General features: G+C 44.6%; 1 protein-coding gene across 2 annotated transcripts in view; it reads right to left on the minus strand.

The window, feature by feature from the left end:
* LOC126253225 (trypsin-2-like) overlaps positions 1-2233 on the minus strand; it is a 79108-nt gene extending 76875 nt beyond the window's left edge. For both annotated transcript variants that reach the window (XM_049954413.1, XM_049954411.1), the window contains exon 1: positions 1803-2233. In XM_049954413.1, the coding sequence (XP_049810370.1) occupies positions 1803-2180 (378 nt within the window). In that variant the 5' untranslated portion in view covers positions 2181-2233. The remainder of the gene's footprint in view (positions 1-1802) is intronic.
* Positions 2234-24620: the final 22387 nt, after the last annotated feature.

Genomic DNA, 24620 nt, shown 5'->3' on the forward strand with positions numbered 1-24620 from the left:
TCAAATGTTTTCGGTTCCCATTGGAGAGGCACGTCCTTTCGTCTACAAATCGCACGGTTTTGCGGTGCGGTCACAAAACACAGACACTAAACTTATTAGAGTGAACACAGACGTCAATGAACGAACGGACAGATCATAACTTTGCGAAAATAAAGAAAGTAAAATTTTCAGTCCGGGGAAGACTTGAACCAAGGACCTATCTTTCTGGGGCTGCTCACGCTAACCACAAGACCACGGCGCTCCTGAGCTCACATTACCCTTGATGTTCCTATCTTGCGCATGGACTACTCAGTTTGTATATTTTGCTTATTTTTTTCCTAGTTCCACACAACTTCTTCCTGTTTTCTCGATTGATATGCGTTCAGTTTTTCAAGGCCTATCCACTGTGCCAACTTATAACTAAATCTGAGGGGGGTGCGATGGGGAGGCTCCCTTGTAAGTAAAGGGGGCAGGAGCGCACATCTGCGCATCGTGCTACTGAAGTAACTACGCATCATACAACATGGATATTATACAGCAAATTTAATCACGTTAATACAATTGCAGACATGTTGAATCCCCTACTTCACACTCTTAGGGGAAGATTTTCTTTCTTTACTTTATAAAGTAGCCTATTTTCTTACCCAGGGTTCGAACTACCCCATTACCAAATTTCATCGAAATCGTTTCAACTGTTTAGTCTTGAAAATATAAGAAATAGAGTTACTTGGGCGTTTAATAATACTAGTATGGACTGGATTAAACATATTGAGGATTGTAGAAGCATGGTATTCATTATGTTGAATCCTTTTGCATACCATGCATCAATCAATAAAAGCGTTTTCACAAATACGATCTAGTTCAAACGTCACAGAGTAATCAGCCGTTTTCAAAGAGTAAATATGTTTCCCTATGGCATGTTATATTCTACAACTACTACTACTACTACGGCGACGCGATCAGGCCCAGTGGACCGAACGCATGTACAAGTTTCCTCCTCCACTGTATTCTGTCCATTGCTGTTATCCGCCATCCGTCTACATCTATTGACACTTGGTTTAAATCTTCATGGAGTCCCTCCCTCCAACGCTTCTTGGGTCTCCCTGGCAGTCTCTTTCCTGTGGGTGTGAAATCCAGGAGCTTCCGAGGCCATCTGTGATCCTCCATCCGGGCCACATGGCCGGACCACTGCATTCGTTTGGCTTTGACAGTTCCCGCTATATTGGGCTGCTGGTATAGTTCCTCAAGCTCTTGGTTGTATCTGATCATCCATTCCCCCCTATTTACATCCAGAATTCATCAAACGAGATAACACTTTAAATTACGATATCTTGATTGTGCTGAAATAAAGTCTGTTTGCTCCCTCATGCTACGCTCAAGTTACCTGTGAACACACCTCGAAAATTTGTCTAGTAGTTTGAGAGATAACCGTGTTCAAACAGACAAATAGATACGAGGGGTCTAGACAAACTTTAAACCACGATAGCTTTTTCTCGTGATCCGATTTTATGAAATAGAGCATATACGTTGCCGCAAGCTGCGCTCAACTTTCCTGTGAAAGCTGTATGAAAATCCGTCTAGTAGTTTTGGAGGTTAGCGTGTCGAAACAAAACAGACAGACACGACGTTTCTACAGCGTCGTCATTAGTATAGACATAGATTGTAAGCCCATGAATTTAACTTTGTCATCTTCTTCTACCTATTTGTCACCGCAGTTTGCACAAATACATGGGAGTAAACCTCTTAGAAGTTCTAAATTGCATCTATTGTGCTTTTCAAAGTTTGGCGGAAAGGCATTGGCTAACAAATATTTATTAATTTACCTGAATTTTCTCATTGAAGGTGAAGGTGCCCAGAATCTGCGCTGCTCCGATGTCGTAGTCCATGGAGGTGGAGCTGTAGTGGCTGTTGTGGGCGGTCTTGGTGACGTTGTAGATGATCCCATCGCTCTCCCGGATGGACGTGCCGACGCGTACGAAGTAGTACGAGGGGTCGAACTTTTGTACGCACTCTGCACAGGTCAGAACCCAAGTCTCGCTGATGATGATGCCGCCGCACTTGTGCTGGTACTCGAACTGAATGGACGCCATCCATGGGTAGTCCTCGATGTCGACGCCGGTGCCATTCACTATCCGTGGTGCGCTCTGCACAGTTAGCCAGCATGAGGCCACTGTTAATGCACACACTACGATCTTCCACATGTTTGTGTCTACAGTTAAGATATTTATGGAGTCCAACTGAGAGACTTTGGCGACTCTGTGAAGAGCCTGTATATAAAGCTGCTGATTAGATTAAAGTGACACTTCACTTTAATCGGTTCAACTATTCTGATAAGAAGACGAGTGTGTCCATTAATAAACACTACATGCTTTCTTCTGAGAAGTGATCTGTTATTTACACTGGCAGAAAATATATAGCGTGAACTAATAAAATTTCGTAAATTGTTCAATGATATTTTATGACTATTTTGATTAATAAATTCAATTATGATTAATTCGGTTTATTACCCCAGTTACGTTTGTTTCCGTGAAAGTACTTTCGACACAGTGAAAAACCCTTAAATACGGCATCGCTGAAATGTACAACACAAAATATGAAATAATGCAACTACCCTCATACACAAAAGTACTGCGGTGTGGTTGCCGTCACTGCGGGAACAGTTCCACATATGGTCGTTATGCCGTTCTTCTGTTTCATTCAGTGAACCAATACATGAGGCACATTTTGGCCAACTCTTCATGAGTAAACCTATCTATAGTGCTGTATATCACAACGAACAACTAACACTACCAGAAAAACAAACCCGTGACAGAACCGCGTATTTACAGCGCATATCTTTATTTGTATACTGATATGTGATTGAAGAAGTGAGTTTTCTTCGCTGGACCCGAGGTATATCACCTGATGCCCTACGCTTGATATTGCCTGTATCTCTTTTTTATTTATGTCTGCTATTATTTTAACAACGTCAGTAGTTGTCAGTCATATTCCACAACGCATTCCGTCGCTCGCCTGTACGCACGCATGCTCTGCCAGTTCTTTGGATTGCCTCTGCCTCTTCCGTTGTTTGTCGGCTCCCTGCTTGCACCGAACGATTTCCCCCTCCGAGGGGGCGTAGTTCTTGCTGGTAAGGAGCAGACTCGCTCGCCGGCCTACGTCACACCGGTTCTAGTTCCTTGGGTAATGGAAATGAGCGTTTGGCGTCATTGACCGGGAGGCCCCTTGCGGGGCAGGTCCGGCCGCCTTGGTGCAGGTCTTATTACATTCGACGCCTCGTTGGGCGACCTGCGCGCCGGATGGGGATGAAATGATGCTGAAGATTGAGCAACACCCAGTCCCTGAGCGGAGAAAATCTCTGACCCAGCCGGGAATCGAACCCGGACCCGTAGGACGTCAATCCGTCACGCTGACCACTTTTTTGTTTTTTATTCTTTTTTTGTTTTTTGTTTTTTTTAATTTTTTTGCATAATTTTTTTTATAAAAAACACCCTAAGTGCCACCGCCACTTTTTATCCTATAACACAAAAATCTGGTCCACTTCAGGCGTTGGCTCTTGACTAAACCTACTCCAGAGAGCTACCTATATACCAGGGGAAATATGGGAAATCAAGGTTAGGGCTATCCTTATTTTTCTTTTTGTATTTCTTTTTGTTGTGTAATTGATCAGAGGCCTTCTGCGCCCCGCTGGTAATATGTTGAGTCACGTCTTCTCGAAATTGTTGTGTTCCGTTAAATTGTTCAGAAATGTTCATTGGTTCAAACAGGAAAACTTCTTCTCTCTTGGCTTAACACATTCCAGCTACGAGGCGGGTCGTGGAAAGCACTCCCAAGGAAGTTTGAGAAAAATTGTCTGTATTTTGGGTGACGGACAACGACATAATGACGGTCATTCAGGTATGTCCAAAAATCGAGTACAGAGTCGACAGTTTGTCCAAATAGGTAGCGAATGGCATGTCCGCGAATCCAGTTCACAGCATTGGTCTTTATCCGAGGAAAATAGTCACGTTCTGGAAATAAGAATGAAAGGGGAGTAATCTGATCCGGAATGTCCCGCGTTAGAAAAGCCACAATACGACGAACCAAGTGCCAAACCTCCGCCGCCGGTCCGCAAACAAACCGATGTTCGTCATTGTCTGACACTCCACACGTGGAACATAGAGGTGATTGGGCGAGGTGGATACGATGAAGGCGAAATTGGTTGATTTGCTTACCATTGACAGTTTGGTACCAGGCAGATTGAACATTCGTGTCAAGGTAACAGGCGAACACCGCGCGCCATACATGACGGCAGTCAACCTGGAAGAACTTTTGTTCAATCGGGTTAGGTGGACGACCTAATTGGAGGACATTATATACTGCCTTTGTCTTGAGTAAAAGTTGTCTTGGTAAGGTGAGGCGTAGATAACTGAGTTCAAGAAAGAAGTATCGTATATAATGGAACTGGGCTGGAACATCCGAGATCATCACTGGGGCTGACAGTGACACCGGCGAATATGCCGACAGGAGGAGACCAGTGAGGCTCGTTGGGCAACGTGTCCATACCGTCATCTGGGAGCTGACAAATAGGGCGCGAGCTCTATCCGGCACGTAAAACAGACCTATCCCACCTCGTTCACGGGGAAGAGTAAGGGTTGCATAGTTAACTTTGAACAACAGTCCAGAGCTGACGAAAGATGCCATCGCTGCCAACATGCGACGTGCCACAGTAATCGGGAAAGGTAGAACTTGTGCTACATGGGGAACTCGGGATGCGATATATATATTTACATATCGAGCTCGTTGGAGAATATCTAGGGATCGAAGGCGATGGTCCATAAGACCTGCTCTGATCATTAAAAGGAGGCGTCGGCAGTTGATGGTGGCTGAACGCCGGAGATCAGATGAAAAATCTATTCCCAAACAGCGAATGGTATCAACGGTGGTGAGAGGTGTAACGCTCTCCACGGGAAGTCCCGTGCCAATGAACGTAACTTGTGACTTACGTACGTTTAAAGAGCTACCCGATGCCTCACCATAAGTCGCTACCCACGTCAAAACAGCTCGAACCTCGTCGGCATTACGTAAACAGATGACTACATCGTCAGCATAGACCGTGCAACAGAATCGGTAGCGATCTATGGACAACCCTACCAAACGTTGTCTTAATCCACATAGCAAGGATGCCAAGGAAAAGGCGTACAAAACCGCTGATAGAGGGCAACCTTGATGTACGGATCGACCTATTTTTATCGGAGGAGTGAGTCTGCCATTGTACATAATCCTGGATGAGGCACCCCGCAGAAGGCGCATCACTACCGTGATAACGGCGACTGGGAAACCCATATGGTGGAGAACGGCCGTAAGGAAAGAATGGTCAACCCTATCAAAAGCTTGACTAAAGTCCAAAGACGCAAGTGCCCCAGACAGGCGTTGTGCCTGGGTAACGGCGATCATATCCCTGTAGCGGCATAAAGCCGTGCGGATATTATCATCCCCTCCCAAAGATGCTTGGTCTGGCGACACAACATATTGGGCAACGTTTTTAAGTCGTGCCGCCAAAAGGCGAGTGAAGATTTTCATATCACTGTTAAGGAGGGTGATGGGCCGATAATCACTGATATTGTTGCCACCATGCGGTTTATGTACAGGAATAATAATTCCTTCCATGAAAGCGTCCGGCACAGGTACTTCCGGAGACATCAGTTCCCGATAGATGGAGGTGAAGGTGGACTCCAACAAATCACGGAAGGTGCGATAAAATTCGAGGGGAAGACCGTCGGGTCCTGGGGAGCGATTGTTGATTCCTGCCCGGATCGCATCGCGGACTTCATCATCAGTCACCTCTGACATCAAGTCAATCGCCGCATCTCCTGGGATAGCACCGAAGTTGAGCTGCGAGGCTTCCTCGATCAACTCTGGGGAATGTGGAATTGCAGCGTAGAGCTGCTGGTAGTGGGCATGAAGCACATTCCCTATTGCAGATTGGGTTACGTAGCGATGCCCTTCTTGGTCTGTTAGGACGTGAATCAATTTTCGGCGTCGATTTTGGCGTTCTTGAATGATATGGTACATCGACGGATGTTCATGAGGCATGCGATCAGCAGTACGAGATCGTACTATCGCTCCTTCCAAATGCCTCCGCATGAGATTGGAGATTTGTGCCTTAGCATGGTTCATCCTTGTATGGCACTCAGAGGAGGCTGGCATCGTGGAGCATTCTCGTAGGATCCTGTAGTAAAAGTCCATAGTGCTCTTCCTCCAGGCTACAACATCTTTGCCATACCGGATCAAAGTTTTTCGAAGAGCAGGTTTTGCACACTGGATCCACCAGGATATGGTAGACGGATACGTGGGACGGCGTCTATTACATGTGATGCAAGTGTCTTCTATTAGAAGTCGACAGTCAGGTGAATTAAGAAGTGCCGTGTTCAGTTTCCATAAACCACGTCCGTGCTATACTGCCTGTCTTGTGAGAACAACATCACAGAAGTAAGCCTCATGATCTGAGAAAGCAACAGGCCAGATTTCAGCCTGTCGAGTGTGTTGAATTAGGGATCGCGAGATGTAGATGCGATCCAGTTGGCTAGAGGAGTGCGCAGTGTAGTACGTAAAGCCCATAAGATCACCGTGAACATCTCTCCACGTGTCGACAAATTGTAGCCGCGTGACGACTGTTTCCAGAGCTGCGCATGGTGAGTGACGCGGCAATTGATCCTGAGGTCGCTGGGTGCAGTTGAAGTCTCCACCCATGACCCAGTCATCGTGTGGTCCCATAAAAAGGGGTGTAACTTCATTCGCGAAGAAGGCATTGCGTTCACGACGGTAGCTGGAGCCCGACGGCGCATAAATGTTGACGATGCGTACACTAAAGAGAGTAAGGGCCATACCTCTGCCGTTGGGGAGGTATAGGACATCTTCGGCAGGAAGACCTTCTCGTAAGATGATGGCAACACCACTACCGGTGTGCGAAGCGGGAGAAAGATGCGCCGTGAAGCCATGTGGTGGTGAAAAATCGGCGACATGCACTTCCTGAAAAAGCGCAATATCTATGTCCGCATCATAAATCATATCGCGGAGCAGCGCTAGTTTGTGGGGCGCACGAATGGTCGCGAGGTTAATCGTTGCGACACGATAATGCTGGTGTTGTAGTCCCACAGGTACAGGTGGGGCTCCTTCTTCAGGAGCGAGAGGTCGTCGATCTTGCCGGTCCGCTGAAGAGGTTGCTATTGTGGAGAGTTTGCGGGCGCGGGCGCAACCGATGGGGGCGCCCCATCATCAGCACCGTCCACCCCAGTCCCTTCGATCTCCACGTCGTCTGCCCAGGAGACTGATACTGCGGTAGGGCATCGGCTGTGCACATCATCCACGTGGAGAGGAGACGTAGTTTTCGGCTCTGCGGATAGGCTCTCTTCAACGTCGACCTGTGGGGGGACGGCGCCAGTAAGGAGGGGTGTTCGTTGCCCGTGGTCGCCTGTGGCGGGTCGTTCGTATCAGACTTTTGGTCATCAAAGAGCGGTTTGTCGTCCATCTTCGGGTCTGCATCCCTGGTATCCATCCGTAGAATGGATTCATCAGGGGGTGTGCGGCTACGTTTCTTTCTCTTTCGTGTAGACCCTTGTTTTCGAACATGTCGTTCAGAGTCTGATTGCGGGTGGCTTTCGTCTGACTCCGGACCAGTCTGAAGGAAAGCAGAAGTAGGTACCACTCCCGAATCAACGTCCATCTCAGTAGCATTTTCAGTCACAGTGCTGCGAAGATTTGGCAGGTCAGGATTTGGCGTCTGTGGCACCTCGGAAGGAATCTCAGTAGCGGTTGCATCTACCTGATCAGACGACGTCAACGGAGCCGGAAGACCCTGTGTAGAGGTGCTACCTTCCTTGGCAACCTTGGCATATGTCACATGGATCTGAGTGATCACCGCTGGGGACGTTTCCTCGCCGACCGGCGTCTGGATCAGGCGGCGTCGCATGCAGGCGGATCTGACGTGGCCTTCTTGTCCACAACCCGCACATGTTCGGGGTTGGCCGTCGTAAATGACAATGGCTCGCACCCCGCCAGTTGTCAGGTATGATGGTATATGTTTTTTCAGTTCAATTTTGACCTGACGCACACCATTAAGGACGTGGTAGGTCGTGAGGGTTTGCCATTTTTCCTCTACGTAACCGATGACGTTACCGTATGGTTGTAACGCAGAGACAACTTCGTCCTACGGCACTTCAAAAGGTAGTTCAAACACCCTAATCGTACGTTGACCGTACTCTGCGAGTTCAAGTGTTACAGCTCCGACGTGACCATCAGAGTATTTGAACTTAAGTCCATTGGCATGGCGGCGAATAACATCTTCACACACCTCGGTGTTTGTCATTTTAATATAAACGACACTACTCATGATCGAAAAATGGATTCCGATAACGTGGTTAGGATCTAAACGAACTCCTTCACGTATGAACGTTTCAACTTCATGCGCACGAGGTCGCGCATGCTCAGCTGCGAAGGAAACTTTAAGGGTCGTACGGCGGTAAACGCTCGACATGTTGTTCATGGACGGACACAAGCCTTAAAGCTACGACGCGGAAGTGAAAAACGCCTGCAGCGGAGCACTGGCCGGCGCGCGGGGCCGTCCGCACGCTGCCACGGCTGAGAGCCGACTACCACTCAGCTATCGGAGCGGACGTACCTTGGGTAGCGGGTAGCGAGACACGGCCCACAGCTGTGTTTCTCTCTGGGGTTATTAATGGTGGCCGTGGATGCGGTGCTGGCTGTTCTGCCACAAATGTTGACCTCAGCTGTCTTCACTGCGGCGCTTCTTGATGTTCTGCCGCAGCATCCTGCAGTGCAGAAGACGGCAGTTGATTGATAAGATAATGCACTACCCAAGTGACGGTGATATCGTTCAGGATCTGCCATTCTGTTATGCAACACAGAATCTCCTCGACATCGAGTCTTCTGTGCCAATCCAGTTGCTGCCGATCAGTATCAGCAACAAAGGCATACAACAGACATCTGGAAATAGTATGTTCTGACGTGCCTTCTTCACCACAGGAACACTCGGAGGTAGGTCTTCTACCAATTTGGAGCCATTAGGCGCCAGACAAGAAGTGCACCAGGCCTCTTGACGGACTCAGGGGTCACATTCCCTGTCTCTGTTTTATATTTGGCAGAAAACCTTAGGTGCACCTCGCTGTTTAGAACTTATCCCGTCGTTTCTGCCACAGGTGGAGGATATAATTGCGAATTTATGCTTCCCTGTGGAGTCTATTCCCAAAGTTCAGCAGTTACTGGTATTGTCCCTTCTTCAGCCAATATATCGCCTTTTTTTTCGTATCTGCAGATCGAGCGGGCATGTTCCATGTATTACTTGCAGCACCTCAACTGACACAGTGCTAGCTCCCGACAGCTGAACAAGTATTCCACGTTGCACCCTGTTATCTGTCAAGCTGGTGTTCTGAGCAGAAGTCTGTACGCCCTGGCACTCACGCAATATCCCAAGATCAGGACAACGTCATGATACGTTCTTATTGTTTGCATTGATAGCTTTTAATCGTAAGTGGCTAGACTAATAATTTTGTACATTATGTTCCTACCTGTCTTGCTCCTTTCTTTAATATACGCACTATAATTTTCCCTTTCGTCCAAGAAGACGCTTAAGTATCTGATGACGGACTTTCTGTTTGTGGATCTGTCGCTTAATTTCATCATCTCTTGTCTTTGGTCTCTGCTGTGCACAACGGATCGTTCCAGTGTAATGTGAAAAGTCAAATGCATTAACACATGGCAACATTGATGGTCACCACCATACTTCGTCTGGCATACACTCTAACAAGGTTAGGCGGGATGATCGGCCCGTGCACGACAGTGATTCATACCAATCTGATCCAAAAATACGCGCGCGAATATGCGATTTTCAAGGCATCATATATTAGGTTATACCGATCACAGAGATAATAGGTCACATGTTTTGGCGAGCGCTTGGCCTAGCGACTATCTGTATACCTATCGGAAGAATAGGCACACTGTAAAAATCCTACAGCACATGGTCAAAATTTAAATATTACACACTTCCTCTATCCCAGACAAATTGAGCAAATCGACTAGTTGTTTTGCGTTAAAAATGGTCTAGGATGGACTTCAGGCGACTTACAAAAGCACCATTTTTTCGTGGGCAGCTCCTGAAAAAAAAAAAGAAAAAAGCAGAAAAACCATGATTTGTGGGTACGAAAATTACCAATTGTGGAGATGGACAGTTCTATAATTTCTATTCATAGTAGCTAGTCGAAATATTTTACCATGTGTTCTTAAGATGATATTCTCGGGGAACTTCGAAACTTTTTTCGGAATCATTATCCGTTAGCGAGATCCGGAGTTTCAAAAAACAGCAAAAATCAGTTTTAGGCGTTTCTGCAGCGTGGGCCGCAATTATCTATATTACTAACTGCAGGAAATGGCTCAAATTTTAACTCTACCGTCTTTAGACATTCATTTTCTTGTTTTCCAAAAAGTTGTATCAGTTATCAAGATACACCCAAAAACCATCGTTTTTGGGTACTAAAAGTACCAATTGTGGGCATGCCACTTTTATATTTTCTATTCATGGCAAATAGTCGAAATTTTTGCTATATGCTATTAAGATAGTGTTCTCGGGGACCCCCGAAACATTTTTCGATACCATTATCCGTTACCGAGATTCAGAGATTAAAATTTACCGTACTTACGCGCGTTTTTATGTGCGTATCATCCGGTCTGAAGCGTAATGCAGTTCTAACTGACTTGGTGAAAACATGACAAGAGTTCTGATGTCACCGAAAGGTTTCTAAGCTCACCAGACTACGTTTTTAAGCGCCATTTCGCCATTTTTCACCAATAAAGGTTTATGAAGTCCTGCCCCTGTATAATGGGTATTTCACGCATATACAATCTGTATTGACGTGGAAATTATTCGATGGTGCCAACTGCCGGCGTAAGCACCTTATAAAAAATTATACACTAGAAATACATTCGCACTACAAATACAAGCAACCATCAGCTGTATGATGGAATGGTACAATGAAAATTTGTGCCGGATCAGGACTCGAACTCCGATCTTCCAGTTGTCGTGGGCGGTCGCCTTACCATTAGATATCAGAGCGCGATTCACGTGTGGTGTCACCGCTAGACACCACACTTGCTAGGTGGTAACTTAAATCGGCCGCGGTCCTGTAGTACATGTCGGACCCGCGTGTCGCCACTGTGTAATCGCAAACCTAGCGCCACCACATGGCAGGTCACAAGACACGGAATAGACCTCGCCCCCAGTTGTACGGACGACATAGCTTGCGACCAGACGTACGAAGCTTTCCTCTCATTTGCCGAGAGACAGATTGAATAGCCTTCAGCTTAGTCCATAGCTACTACCTAGCAAGGCGCCATTTGTATCAGTGCTTATAGCTAACGAATAGTCAAGAGAGATGTATTCCAAGGATTCATTAAAGTTAAGTATAAAAGAAGCTCCCTTCTTTTCTTTATAGTTTTCATCCAGTATCCTGTTTCAGACTTCACGCCCGTCTGCGTTAGTTTAGCGTGCACCTAGCTACCTCATTGTGTCTATGCTGTAGGAGCTAGACACAACATTATTTGGCGCCGAGGAGTGGTGCCGCGCCCACGTCGCATAAATTGATTGTACTTTGCTCTGATTTGCTTGTATCATGGCTTCGCCACAATCTCCAGATGTACTGTCCGAATTTTTTCGCTTGCAGAATCAGCAGACGCAGACGTTATTGGAAGCCCTTGGACAGCTCGTCCAGGGTCAACGTGCGCTACAAAACGATGCGGCAGCCGCCGCTTCTTCGCTACCGCTGCCACAAAACGCTGTTGCACCTCCCTTTCGGCCATACGTGGCGGCCGATGAGACCTGGCAAGAGTGGTCTCGCCAGTTCAACTTTCACCTAGCAGCATACAGAATTCAAGGTAAAGAGCGGCAGCCGTTTTTGCTTTCGTGTGTCGGTGTGTCTACCTACCGTGTGATTGTGAAATTGTTTCCCCGACGCGACGTAGCAACTCTGTCCTACGAAGAAATTTTGTCGGCTTTAGATGCCTATTTCAAAGAAACAGTAAATGTAGTTGCAAAACGGTATACGTTCTTTCGTACAAAACGTACGGCCGGTCAGACTAATAGGGAGTGGGTAGCAACTTTGCAAGGACTTACTAGGGAGTGTGCATTTGAATGTGACTGTGGCCCCCCTTGTCTCATTACGTGCGCATACACCTCATGTTGACGTGCACCCTGGACTAGGTTTGCAGGCGTTCCTAGCTCCCCTCGGACCGAATGGCCGGGTGCGGGTGGCACAGCCTCGCCTGTTGTTAGGCTCCCCACCTCATCGCATACGTCAACATGGGGTCCTCCCCACGGCGGGCGGAAGCCTTATCTCACGACCGTTCGCCGATTTGCGGGGGAGGAATGTGGTGTCACCGCTAGACACCACACTTGCTAGGTGGTAACTTAAATCGGCCGCGGTCCTGTAGTACATGTCGGACCCGCGTGTCGCCACTGTGTAATCGCAAACCTAGCGCCACCACATGGCAGGTCACAAGACACGGAATAGACCTCGCCCCCAGTTGTACGGACGACATAGCTTGCGACCAGACGTACGAAGCTTTCCTCTCATTTGCCGAGAGACAGATTGAATAGCCTTCAGCTTAGTCCATAGCTACTACCTAGCAAGGCGCCATTTGTATCAGTGCTTATAGCTAACGAATAGTCAAGAGAGATGTATTCCAAGGATTCATTAAAGTTAAGTATAAAAGAAGCTCCCTTCTTTTCTTTATAGTTTTCATCCAGTATCCTGTTTCAGACTTCACGCCCGTCTGCGTTAGTTTAGCGTGCACCTAGCTACCTCATTGTGTCTATGCTGTAGGAGCTAGACACAACATCACGTTCAGACCCATGCTTTCATATATCGTCAACCATGTGTCTCCAACATGTTCTCGCATATTCATTATGTATATTCCCGTACAGGAGAGCCATTTGAATGAAAGTCGCTTGCACGGTGTCGGCGGATAAAAACGATGAAGAGTGCCAATGTTGTTCACAAGTACGATGCATGCATTTCATGACGACCGTGGTCGTTGCAGTGCCTGTTCGTTCGGATGTGCATGCATATCCGAGGAAACAGTGCATTGCACTTGTGAATAACACAGGCGCTGCAATATCGTATCGTATCGTAAAAAATTATTTTGTCGTACGAAATTCTTTGTACTTGCAAATCGAGCACCGAAGTTTTTTGTATACTTCAGATGTAGCCTAAAATATTGTGCATAGTGTAAAGTGAATTTGTTTTGGATGGTAGTCCTGCGCTTACTTTAAACGAGAGGAAGCATCTATTATGTGGTGTGTTCAGCTTATACTGTACATTTGTAGTACCTGCATCACTTGAAAACTTTTGTTTCTGTTCTTCAGGCGGCGGCTTTAAAATTTTTTAAATTTAACGTGGGATTCATTCTGTATTTGGACGAAACGAATGACGAAGATTAAGTAAACCTGGAAAGACTTAAATTCAGTAAAATATGTCTAATAGCATTTTTACTCCTTCAAGGCACAAATAATAAGCCAAGAGTTTTCAATTAATTGTGATCGATGCCCAAAGTATTCATAAAAAATGTAAAAAAAGACAATTTTATGTTAATCTTATGTTATGCATAGTTATTTATTGTTTATATGTTTCGAAGTATATTAAATGTATCGAAGTAGGTAAATAAATTATCAAAACATTACTGACCTATGGAATCAGTGTCATACAAGCAGCGGGAACGAGCTGAAAAATGCTCCTGCGGGAGTATAAAAAAGACGAATATGGTTCACTTTAAAAGACTCTGGAAGAAAGGTGGGGACCCAACTTCCTCATTCCACCTGCCTCGCCAAAAATTTGGACATGCCAACAAATTCGCGCTTTTTATGCTGAAAGAGAGCTTGAAAGAGACTGTGACTGTGGAAGAGAGAGGAGAATGTGCCAGTGGGAAAGAGAGAGGAGACTTTGGTGTTGGGAGGAAGAAAGTGGCAGTGAAAAAGAAAGGGGGATGGACGAAGACAACAGCAGTGGGAGCCAAAGCGAGGGGAGACATTGTTGGCCAGTGAAAGATAGTGGCAGTAAAAGGGAAGAACAGATGCATGGAGATAGAAGCAATGGGAGCAAAAGAGAGAGGAATCATTGGAAATTAAAAATAGAGACGAGTCGAGATCATAGATGGGCTTGGAAGTCTGGAGCCTCCGAGACCGGCGAACTATATTGGGGGACGTCACATTTTGGACCGATATTTTAATCACTTGAAAATAGGGGAAAAATAAATTGGTACCACAAGATTTTTTTAGCTGCCGAGTTATGGTGGAGACAGTGGCAGTGGGAAAGAAAGACAAAAGGAAGCAGTGTAATTGAGACAGCAGACGGTGGCAGTGTGATATACTGGAAATCAATGGCAGAAAAAGGAGACAATGGGAGAGAGTCATACACAGACAGTGGCAGTGAGAGGGGGATGCCAAATATGTAGGCCTAACTACAAAGAGAGACTCTATCTATTATTCTAAAATAGTGAAGCACGATTATATCTCATCTCGGTCCCTAATAAAGTGGCCAAGTTATTCGTCGTCTCTGTGCTTGTCCAACTGTGGTACAAAGTGAACTACTCTGACCAATGTCCAGCCCAGCTTCTGGTGCTCGTTTGAATTTTGAGAACGGTTGGGTTATGATACGTACAGAAATTGGCGATTAAACGTTTGAATTCCTAACAGAGCAGAGTTTAGTTACGTGAAAGCGACCTATTTCAGCTCCCATGTTTTTGGAAGTGAATACTTGACGCCAGCGGACTGATACGTTAAGTTCGGCCTTTTAAATAGTCAGCCCTCTCACCTTCAACGTGATTGAGTTTTTTCTCCATCCATACAACTTCACAACGACAAATATTCCGAGACTCAAAGCTCACTGGCCTCTAGTAGTTGGCTTATGCCATTCCTATATTATTTCTTTCCAACATCGTGTCATTTCCCCCCCCCCCCCTTCTTCGTTGCTCAGTGATAAAAAGACCATAAAATTGAAGATGGGTGTTTTGTGACAGGAATATCTGGCTAACATAGGTCTTAGCATCACTTTTGATTGCATCTGTAATGCACTTCACTGATATTCTTTATCTCTTTTTATGTGGCAGTGTTTATCCACTTTATAATAAACTTAGACTTGAATTTGTTTCTTCTTTCCTCCTGTTATTCTATCGTTAGAGTACTACTTTCTTTTTCGTTTACTTCTGCTTTGTTTGTGGATTGTTGGACCAGGTGGGTCGTTTCTTTACTTACATCTTGATGATAAGTATTTCCACAGTGTCTCACCCACTCACTCACTACACTATCAAGCACAACAGTAAAAACTAGCAGTACTTATATTTAAACAGCAGTCAAAAAAAGAAACCATACTATACAGAGATTGCAGATAAAAAAATTGTTTTATATTATAAAGGATTTTTAAAAATATTCTAGACATTCTCAAAAAATGAAAAAAATAGAACACTTATTTTACACTCATAATAACAAAAGATATTGTTTAAGAAAATACTAAATTTACGTCATCGATATTGAATAAGCTCTATTGAGGCAGACTATATCATTAAGTCACAGTCTTCTGTCCATACATCCTTCACTTACTGTCTACGCTGTCCTCCTGAGACAATGAATTACATGTGTCTAATAGTTTTTGAACATGTCCTTTGGCACCTGAGATTCAGCTGTACCAACACACATGAGTCCACTACTGCCTATCTCAAGCTGCTTCTCCTTATAACATCTCCCATGTTCTGTGGTATGCATTATGTGCCCAGGGAACTGAGCAGTTTGTTTAGAGGCCCACTGGTGTCTACCCCTGCATCACTGAAGTGACACTTCCAACAGCAGCTAAAGATGCTATCATGTCCAAGCATTCAGTCTGGAGTGCATACTCCTGCATGCTCTTGGTAGCCTGGCTGCATTTGTCATGCTTTAGCTCATTTCTTAGCCCTGATGTTACGCCTGAGTTGGACTCAGGATGGGAACTTGGCACTTGGCACTTACCTTTCCAGCAACTACTACAAGTCTCATTACTCATCGCACAGCCAGATATTCCGTATGAGTTGACTGCCTGTGCTGGTTGCGTCTCAGCTTCTGCAACAATACTTAAAATACATTACTAGTGGTACAGTCTCTTTCTTCCTTGGCAATGAAGGGTTTAATGCTTGTTCCATTAAAATCACTAGGTTCCTGTCCACGTTTTTATTCGCAGGCACGATGGAAGAAACACAATGTCAAATTTTCAGCTGCTAAGTCGCACTGCAAGTATTCTTCAAAAAACGTTGGATATTGCCAAATTCGTAGCTCATCAGGTGGCTGGAAAAATTAAATTCCTGTCGCAGCTGTGGCAGACACCACTTGCACAACATGGCAGATACATATCCTTGGTTGACGACTCACAGGTAAACAGATAACACAGCACAACACAATCGTAATTTGTTAAGCTAATTTCAGTTTCTGTTGATAGTTTCTGTGGCACAATTGTTCACAGCTACTACTAGGTCGAAGCTGCAACTAATTGTTCTTTAATAATTAGCAGTTTCCTTTATGATATTGCTAAGTGTTAACAATGGAGATAAAACTGGATTAATGTTTTTTGTCATTTCATTGCATACGCTTCCTAATAGCATCTGTCTTTGTGCAGGTTCCAGAGTTTCACTGTACATTCCAACTCCAAACAAAATATATATAGTAATAGCTTTCGGTGACAAATAAAAGGCTATAAATGTTTTGGTTAAACAAAGGAGGGAGAAAACGCATTAGATTAAACAATGTGCAAAGCCAGCTTCGTTTCGTAAAGTCTAACCATGAATTGTACAGGGTGTCCCAAAAAGAATGACCCAATTTTAAATAGAATTATTTATTAGGAAGAAGGACTTAACACTAACAAATTGCATACTAAATTACTCAGAAAAGCAGAAGTTTATAAAAATCCATCATAAATGTTTAATATGTCCTCCATTGGCTGCACGGACGACATCTAACTGATAGCCGAATTCATCCCAAACTGAGCGTGAGTTGTCTTCTGTCACTGAAGCTACAGCAGCTGATATTCTGGTTTTTAGTTCATCATTGTCACAAGGTAAGGGAGGAACGTAAACACATTGCTTAACATATCCCCATAGAAAGAAATCACATGGTGTTAAGTCAGGGGACCTAATAGGCCAAGCAGTCTCGCAGTCCTATACGCCCTATCCAACGTTGAGGCACGTTGGCATTGAGTAAACTGTGCACGTTGTTATGCCAGTGCGGTGGTGCTCCATCTTGCTGACAGATGAAATTGTCCGTCAAGTTGTGGGAATAACCAGTTCCATAACATAGGAAGATATGATTGTCCTGTTACGGTTTCTTCCTCAAAAAAGTAGGGTCCATAAACCTTGCTTTGTGAAGCAACACAAAAAAATTCACTTTTGGTGAATCACATTCGTGTTCAGTTGTTGCATGAGGATTTTCGAGCCCCCATATATGCACATTGTGATGGTGAACCTTACCGCTAATATGAAAAGTTGCCTCATTGCTGAATATCAACTGTGACATAAAAGTATCATCTTCTATGTCCTCTAGAACAGCAATGCTAAAGTCCACTCGCTTCACTCTGTCAGTATCTCGAAGAGCTTGTAGCAGTTGTAATTGGTATGGTTTGAGGGCTAAATGACGCCATAACACACGCCACACTCATGCGCAGTAACGCAAGTTCTCGGCTAGTACGACGCATAGACTTGCGAGGGTTCCGCTCAAATGTTTGTCGGATTTGTTCTACTCTTTGCTCAGGAACGCGTGGCCAGCCAGAACTTTTGCTTTTACCGAGGCACCCTGCTTCTTCAAACTGTTTATACCACCGTCGAATGCTCTTTGGTGATGGTGGTTTACCACGAATTCGAATATGAAATGCCCACTGAACTACAATCACTGATTGAGTGCGACTAAATTTAATAACATAATACGCCTTCTGTTCTTCGGACGCCATATTGCGCGAGACTGGCTGCACGCTCCAGGTCAGCGCTCGTAGCGACATCTAGCGAATTTTTTCTGAAACTCTAGACCATGCCGATCACATCTAACGCTGTTTCAGTTACCTAATGACATTTGTCTCAATATTATTACAAGTTAAAATTGGGTCATTCTTTTTGGGACATCCTATATAAATGGAAGAAAGATGTAACCGAAGTAAAAAATAGGCGCCAAAATGAAACTCGCAAAAATGTGAAAGAAAAACTATTTGAAAGTTTTAGAACTGCTCATGAGAGTCAGTGCATCATTATCAAGGCGTATCTACAGGACTGGCCGATCTGAATTGCAAAGTGAGATGAATAGTACTAATTTCCAGGCTTCTTTGACCTAGTTGAACAGGTTCACGAAATTATATGGAAAATGAAGTCACAAAATTACGAAGTTCACTTTAAGTAAATGTGTATATCTCTCATTAATACGTTATACTATAGAGGAAAAGAAATGTAAACCGCTGTTATAACTAACGTGGAGATGACGCTCCTTATTATCCCCTAAAATGCTCTGTATAAAGCCAGTCAACAGGCTTTGTGCAAGAACTGCCTGCAAACTGTGTTTTATAATTTTGAGTGAAGAAAAGACAGTCACTTGTGCAGTCGATGAATGGCAAAACACATTCATATACAACAATACCAGAGATAAACATCAATAAATTATTGTTTCTGCAGCTTTATATCTGCCTTCAGGACCATCAAGGCAAATTAGGACCAAACATTAAAAAAAGGATTGTTTACTTGCAAAAATCTTGTAACTGATATAGCAAAATGTAGGAAAATGAGAGAGAATAATTTTCAATGTTACACCCAAAACATCTTCTTACCATTTGCAGAAAATAATTTTGTTGTGCTCTAGTTCTGGACCTAACGAAACCTATGTCTTTAGGAGGACAGCTAAAAGGCTGTTCATATAATCCGGATCACACCTGAAACAATTACTGTGATGCAGCCTCTTACTAGAAAAGAATTTTCAAGGGAGTAAAGCGTTTCTGAGAAATTTTTCAGACAGTATAATTTCCCATAGCTCTTCGTCATTTCAGGTTTATCAGTGCTACAATATTGTTAAGGTTCTGTCATTTATGCATCAACGATTTGTATCACCATCTTTTATGCATCTGATACAGTATGCCTGGTACACAGTAAAATATGCAGACCAGTAGCCACAACCATTTCTTACTCCATCACAGTTCTGTCTAGATATAGCTAATAATTGCTGTGAGGTAACTCAATGAATTCATTTTTCTTTTGTTAGGCATATCTAGAATAAGGAAAATGTTTGTTTAAGTCATCCAGCAGAAACTTCACATTTTTGTGACGACTACAGGGAATAAACAAGGAACTCTTTCTTTGATAGTAAAATATACACTATTCAAAAGTTATCATAAGAACTGTACTACAGGAATTGTTATAAAATATTCGATGTTAACAAGATAAAGTCCCAATGGATAAAAGTTGTCTGTAATTTAATATCATACACTGCCTTGATTTTCTTTGTTCTACTAGTCCCCTGTGAAACAATTAAATCTGCAACAGCTTAGCTGTGGATTGAACTGCAAGTTGTTCTAAAAATTTGTGATTTGAGACACTTTTGGTTTGATTTCAGTGTTTAAAATTCGCGCGTGTGCACTTTGGACTTAGTGCTATGTGGAGCTACGATCTCTTGTGACGGCTGCAGCTACTCATATGCCATTTCGCGAGCTACGCAGGAACGGCTGTACAAACCGCTGTTATAAGTGATTCTTCGTATGGCAAAAAGTGAGAAACTTTAGCAATTTTAAAAGATATTTGCAATGCGCCTTAGCAGTTAAAATGTTGACTGTATTTCTTTTGGTATATTCTTCCCCTGTGAAAAATTTTAGGATAGATTTCGACTTGTCAGACTGAACCATTCGCTTATTAGCTATTTGTCAGTATCAGTATGTTTGCAGTATCCTCTTAAACCTTCTCGCATTATTTGCGAAATAATAACTCTGTACTAAGTGTGAAATGCGTTTTCACACACGATAATGAGCCAAACTCAGAGCTACATGTCAAATGAGTCTGTTCATACTGCTTTCATGAATGTACACTCTCCATTCCGTGTTTTCACACATGGTTCACTTAAGCAAAACTAGCTTTCCGATTACAATGTACAGAAAGTTCTGGTTGAGAATAATGAATTCTTTAGGAGTAAAGGAGACTACTCACAGAAAGGCAGAAGTGCTGCATCATCGACAGATACACGTACAAAAAGTACAGAGCTTTACTTTGCTAGTAGTGGGACAAAGTTTGTTCTGCCCCACTATGCATTGTTGCTGAATTTATTCAAGATGGCGTATAAAAGATGGCGGCGATAGATGTGGCAACATCACAATGACATCATGGCAGGAAGTCCAAATTTTGGCGGTAAAATACGTCAATCGGGCTACCTCCACTAACCTAACGCCCTCCCCTCCCCCTTCCCCTCCCCTTCCCACCCCTTCCTCCCCAAGAAAATGGTGGGAAGTTCAAATTTTGGGGGGAAAAAGGGCCCTTGGGCTACCTCCACTAACCTAAGTCATCCAATCACCACCTTTTCCCTGGAATTGGCGGGAAAACGACTCAGCCTGCGCTGGGCTGCTGGATAGGATGGACACAAGTCTTTATTTTTCATGTAGTGCTTATTTAAACAATTTTAGTTGTCTTCGGCAGTAGCTCCATCCAGTATGTTCACCATGAGGTCCGGAGTCCAGCTGACCTAGTACACAGTACCAGCATCAGAGGGCACTGTGTTCTCGGAGTCTTTCACAATGGTATACATGAATAAAACGTTTTCGGTTTTCCAGCTGTGTCAATTAGAATAAAATTCTCGAGCTTTCGATGGCCATCTCCGCCATCGACATCAAGAGTTCACTATGGTGTCTCGCTTATATAGGCATGACGTCATCATCAGCAGCCAATCAGTTCGATCCAATGTGGCGCGCGCGTAAGTCGACCCAGGCAGCTAGCGGAGCTATTGCCCGTGGCAGCACCGGTGACGTCAGATGGCTCCAGGGGCAGGCGCCACGTTTGAAACTGCCGCTCCCGCGTCGCGCATCTGTCTTTGCTTTCTTTCGATGTCCAATGCCCATCCCAATGCCCTGCTGGGTGTCTATCCTTGGTCTCTGTTGAAATTGTTGTTGTTCAAACGAAGCGGCCGACATTCGTTTGAGTATTCTATATCACATCTTTGTCTGTGGTTAACATTATTATTATTATTATTATTATTGATTGTTTTTGCATCTTGATCCGTATGTAACGCATCTTCCTCTTTGTTCAGCAGTAGCCCTCAATGTGTCCACGCCTGCAGGGCCGAGTGCCAACTCGTTGACCTCTGCTACCTTTGAACCTGCAGCAACCTCAGCTGCCATCTTGTTGAGACATTTACCAATGTCTGGACCTGTGGCACCAACTGCCTTCAGCATGTTTGCACCTGTAGCGACCATGTGGGATCCTGTAGTGCACATGGCCCACTTGCAGGAGCAGGACACGGAGATGATGTTGTCTGTCCTGCTCATTGATTTGGGTGATGAGGACATGCAGTCTGCACCCAACCCATCGAATGCTGCTGGTGGTCCTAAACAACAGCAAGATGGAGGACAGTACTGGTCATCAACATACGACCCATCCCAGCCGAAGATCCCTGTGCTAGTGCAGGTACAGAATGCAAATGCTTTGGGTACAAAGACATCAAGTGTACCCAAGCTTTTCAGTTCTACATGCAATTTAACTCCTGGCGGAATGAAATGTGTAAACGTGGGTATAGAAGCACATCATGACTGTGGCTTGCATGCGAGAACTGAAATTGAAAGTGCATTGAAGGGTGTTAAAGCGTCTATTTCTGAGTTCGACTGGGATGAAATATGTTGTGGAGAGCGATACATCATTCAGCAGGTGACTACAGAGTATTATCCAACTCGTTCCCACCCAGACATTTGCCTTACTGGTATGACACTTTCAATTACAACAGTGTATCATGACTCTGCACTATGTGTGAAATCGAGTGACAAGTGTGTTTATCTATGACACACTTCAGTTATGAACTTATATGATCTGGATACAGCACTATGCCTTGCATTGGAGAGATCGAATCATTGGTTGCTGAGCATTGACTCTGCGTACAATGATGTTGTAAACTTGTTACATGTGTTTCGTGTGCATGTTGATGATTTGGAACTGTACCTTTGTTTGCACATGAATTTGGAACCGAAAGAGAAACACATTAAATTTGTGTGTGAAAAAACCTTAGTACTGTGAGGCATTCATTGGCTTGAGGGAGATACGTGCGGAATTTATTGCATAACAAAAAGCTTTGTTTGGGAAATACTGTACAGGCGCGAAGAAGAAGATAAAGAAAGAGTCTGATGATTTATTTGAAATACTGCATCTGATGTGTGATATTTAAGTAAATAATTTGTATGTATATATAATCTCTCATTGTAGTCCAAGTATTACACTTACTAATATCATTATTTTTCAGTGCTACTAATGATGCAGCAGCAGCAGAAGACAGTTGCCCCAAACATCTCCTCACCAGTCATTGACGAAATGAATGATTAAGTTATTCCTCATGGGTAAAATGTAGATAGCCGATTTCTCTGTGTAGACAATATAGCTCAGTTGGATAAGTGGTGGAGCTACAATGGCTACACGTGCTATTACCATCCTTACAAGTGTATCATTCTATATATGCCAATTATTTGTCAGTACCTGGCGTAGTTAGTATCAGGGCAGGATGGGTGAAACATCCTCATCACAAAAACTTTGTTGTCGATGACTGGTCCTGTGAAGATGCAAAAGAAGACCTGAAGAAGAAGAAGAAGAAGAACGGAATTCTCCTTCCTGATGATATATGAGCAATTATTGTAGGCCCATCCAATTGTGGCAAGATTAATGTCCTCATGTCGCTAAGTATCAGCTGTCATAGGAGATATTGCGCGGTATAAAGGGGTTTTACATACACGACATTCAGCGAAAGCGGTAATATCCCCACACCTGAAAAAGCAAAGCCAAACACTGTCTTCATATTTGACGATGTTGCTGGGGAAAACCAGAGGTCGGCGGAAGGTGCACGTGCCCGTCGACCTGGGACCGGACCGCAGCGACGCACGGATGCACGCCAAGACCGTAGGATCCTACGCAGTGCCGTAGGGGACCGCACCGCCACTTCCCAGCAAATTAGGGACACTGTTGCTCCTGGGGTATCGGCGAGGACCATTCGCAACCGTCTCCATGAAGCTGGGCTACGGTCCCGCACACCGTTAGGCCGTCTTCCGCTCACGCCCCAACATCGTGCAGCCCGCCTCCAGTGGTGTCGCGACAGGCGTGAATGGAGGGACGAATGGAGACGTGTCGTCTTCAGCGATGAGAGTCGCTTCTGCCTTGGTGCCAATGATGGTCGTATGCGTGTTTGGCGCCGTGCAGGTGAGCGCCACAATCAGGACTGCATACGACCGAGGCACACAGGCCAACACCCGGCATCATGGTGTGGGGAGCGATCTCCTACACTGGCCGTACACCACTGGTGATCGTCGAGGGGACACTGAATAGTGCACGGTACATCCAAACCGTCATCGAACCCATCGTTCTACCATTCCTAGACCGGCAAGGGAACTTGCTGTTCCAACAGGACAATGCACGTCCGCATGTATCCCGTGCCACCCAACGTGCTCTAGAAGGTGTAAGTCAACTACCCTGGCCAGCAAGATCTCCGGATCTGTCCCCCATTGAGCACGTTTGGGACTGGATGAAGCGTCGTCTCACGCGGTCTGCACGTCCAGCACGAACGCTGGTCCAACTGAGGCGCCAGGTGGAAATGGCATGGCAAGCCGTTCCACAGGACTACATCCAGCATCTCTACGATCGTCTCCATGGGAGAATAGCAGCCTGCATTGCTGCGAAAGGTGGATATACACTGTACTAGTGCCGACATTGTGCATGCTCTGTTGCCTGTGTCTATGTGCCTGTGGTTCTGTCAGTGTGATCATGTGATGTATCTGACCCCAGGAATGTGTCAATAAAGTTTCCCCTTCCTGGGACAATGAATTCAGGGTGTTCTTATTTCAATTTCCAGGAGTGTATTTTATCTAAGCCAAACATATTCCAGAATCCCGAAACAGTTCGTCGGGGATAATGCAAACCTCATTATAGCCTTTAAACAAGACAATCTGAATTTAAGACACATTTACCAGGCAAATGTAGGAACTGACATGTTCGTTCAATGATTTTGTAAAGATATGTCCTGATTGCTGGAATCATTCACAGGATGGGTTTCTCGTTATTCATAAAGCAAGAAAACTGAATGATGGTAGGTACAGGCGAAACTTTCAAGAGTGCATATATATATATATATATATATATATATATATATATATATATATATATATATATATAGCCTGGTAATAAAATGATCGTATGGCATTTTTGACCGGGAGGTCCCAATCGGGTTCGGCCGCCAAGTGCAAGTCTTATTGAAGTAGGCGCCACATTTGGTAACTTACAGCCGATGATGAGGATGAAATGATGATGAGGACAGCACAACACCCAGTCCACGAGTAGAGAAAATCTCCAACCGGGGGGGGGGGGGGGGGGGGGATCCAACC

Source organism: Schistocerca nitens, chromosome 4, assembly GCF_023898315.1.
Source record: "Schistocerca nitens isolate TAMUIC-IGC-003100 chromosome 4, iqSchNite1.1, whole genome shotgun sequence".
Lineage (NCBI taxonomy): Eukaryota > Metazoa > Arthropoda > Insecta > Orthoptera > Acrididae > Schistocerca > Schistocerca nitens.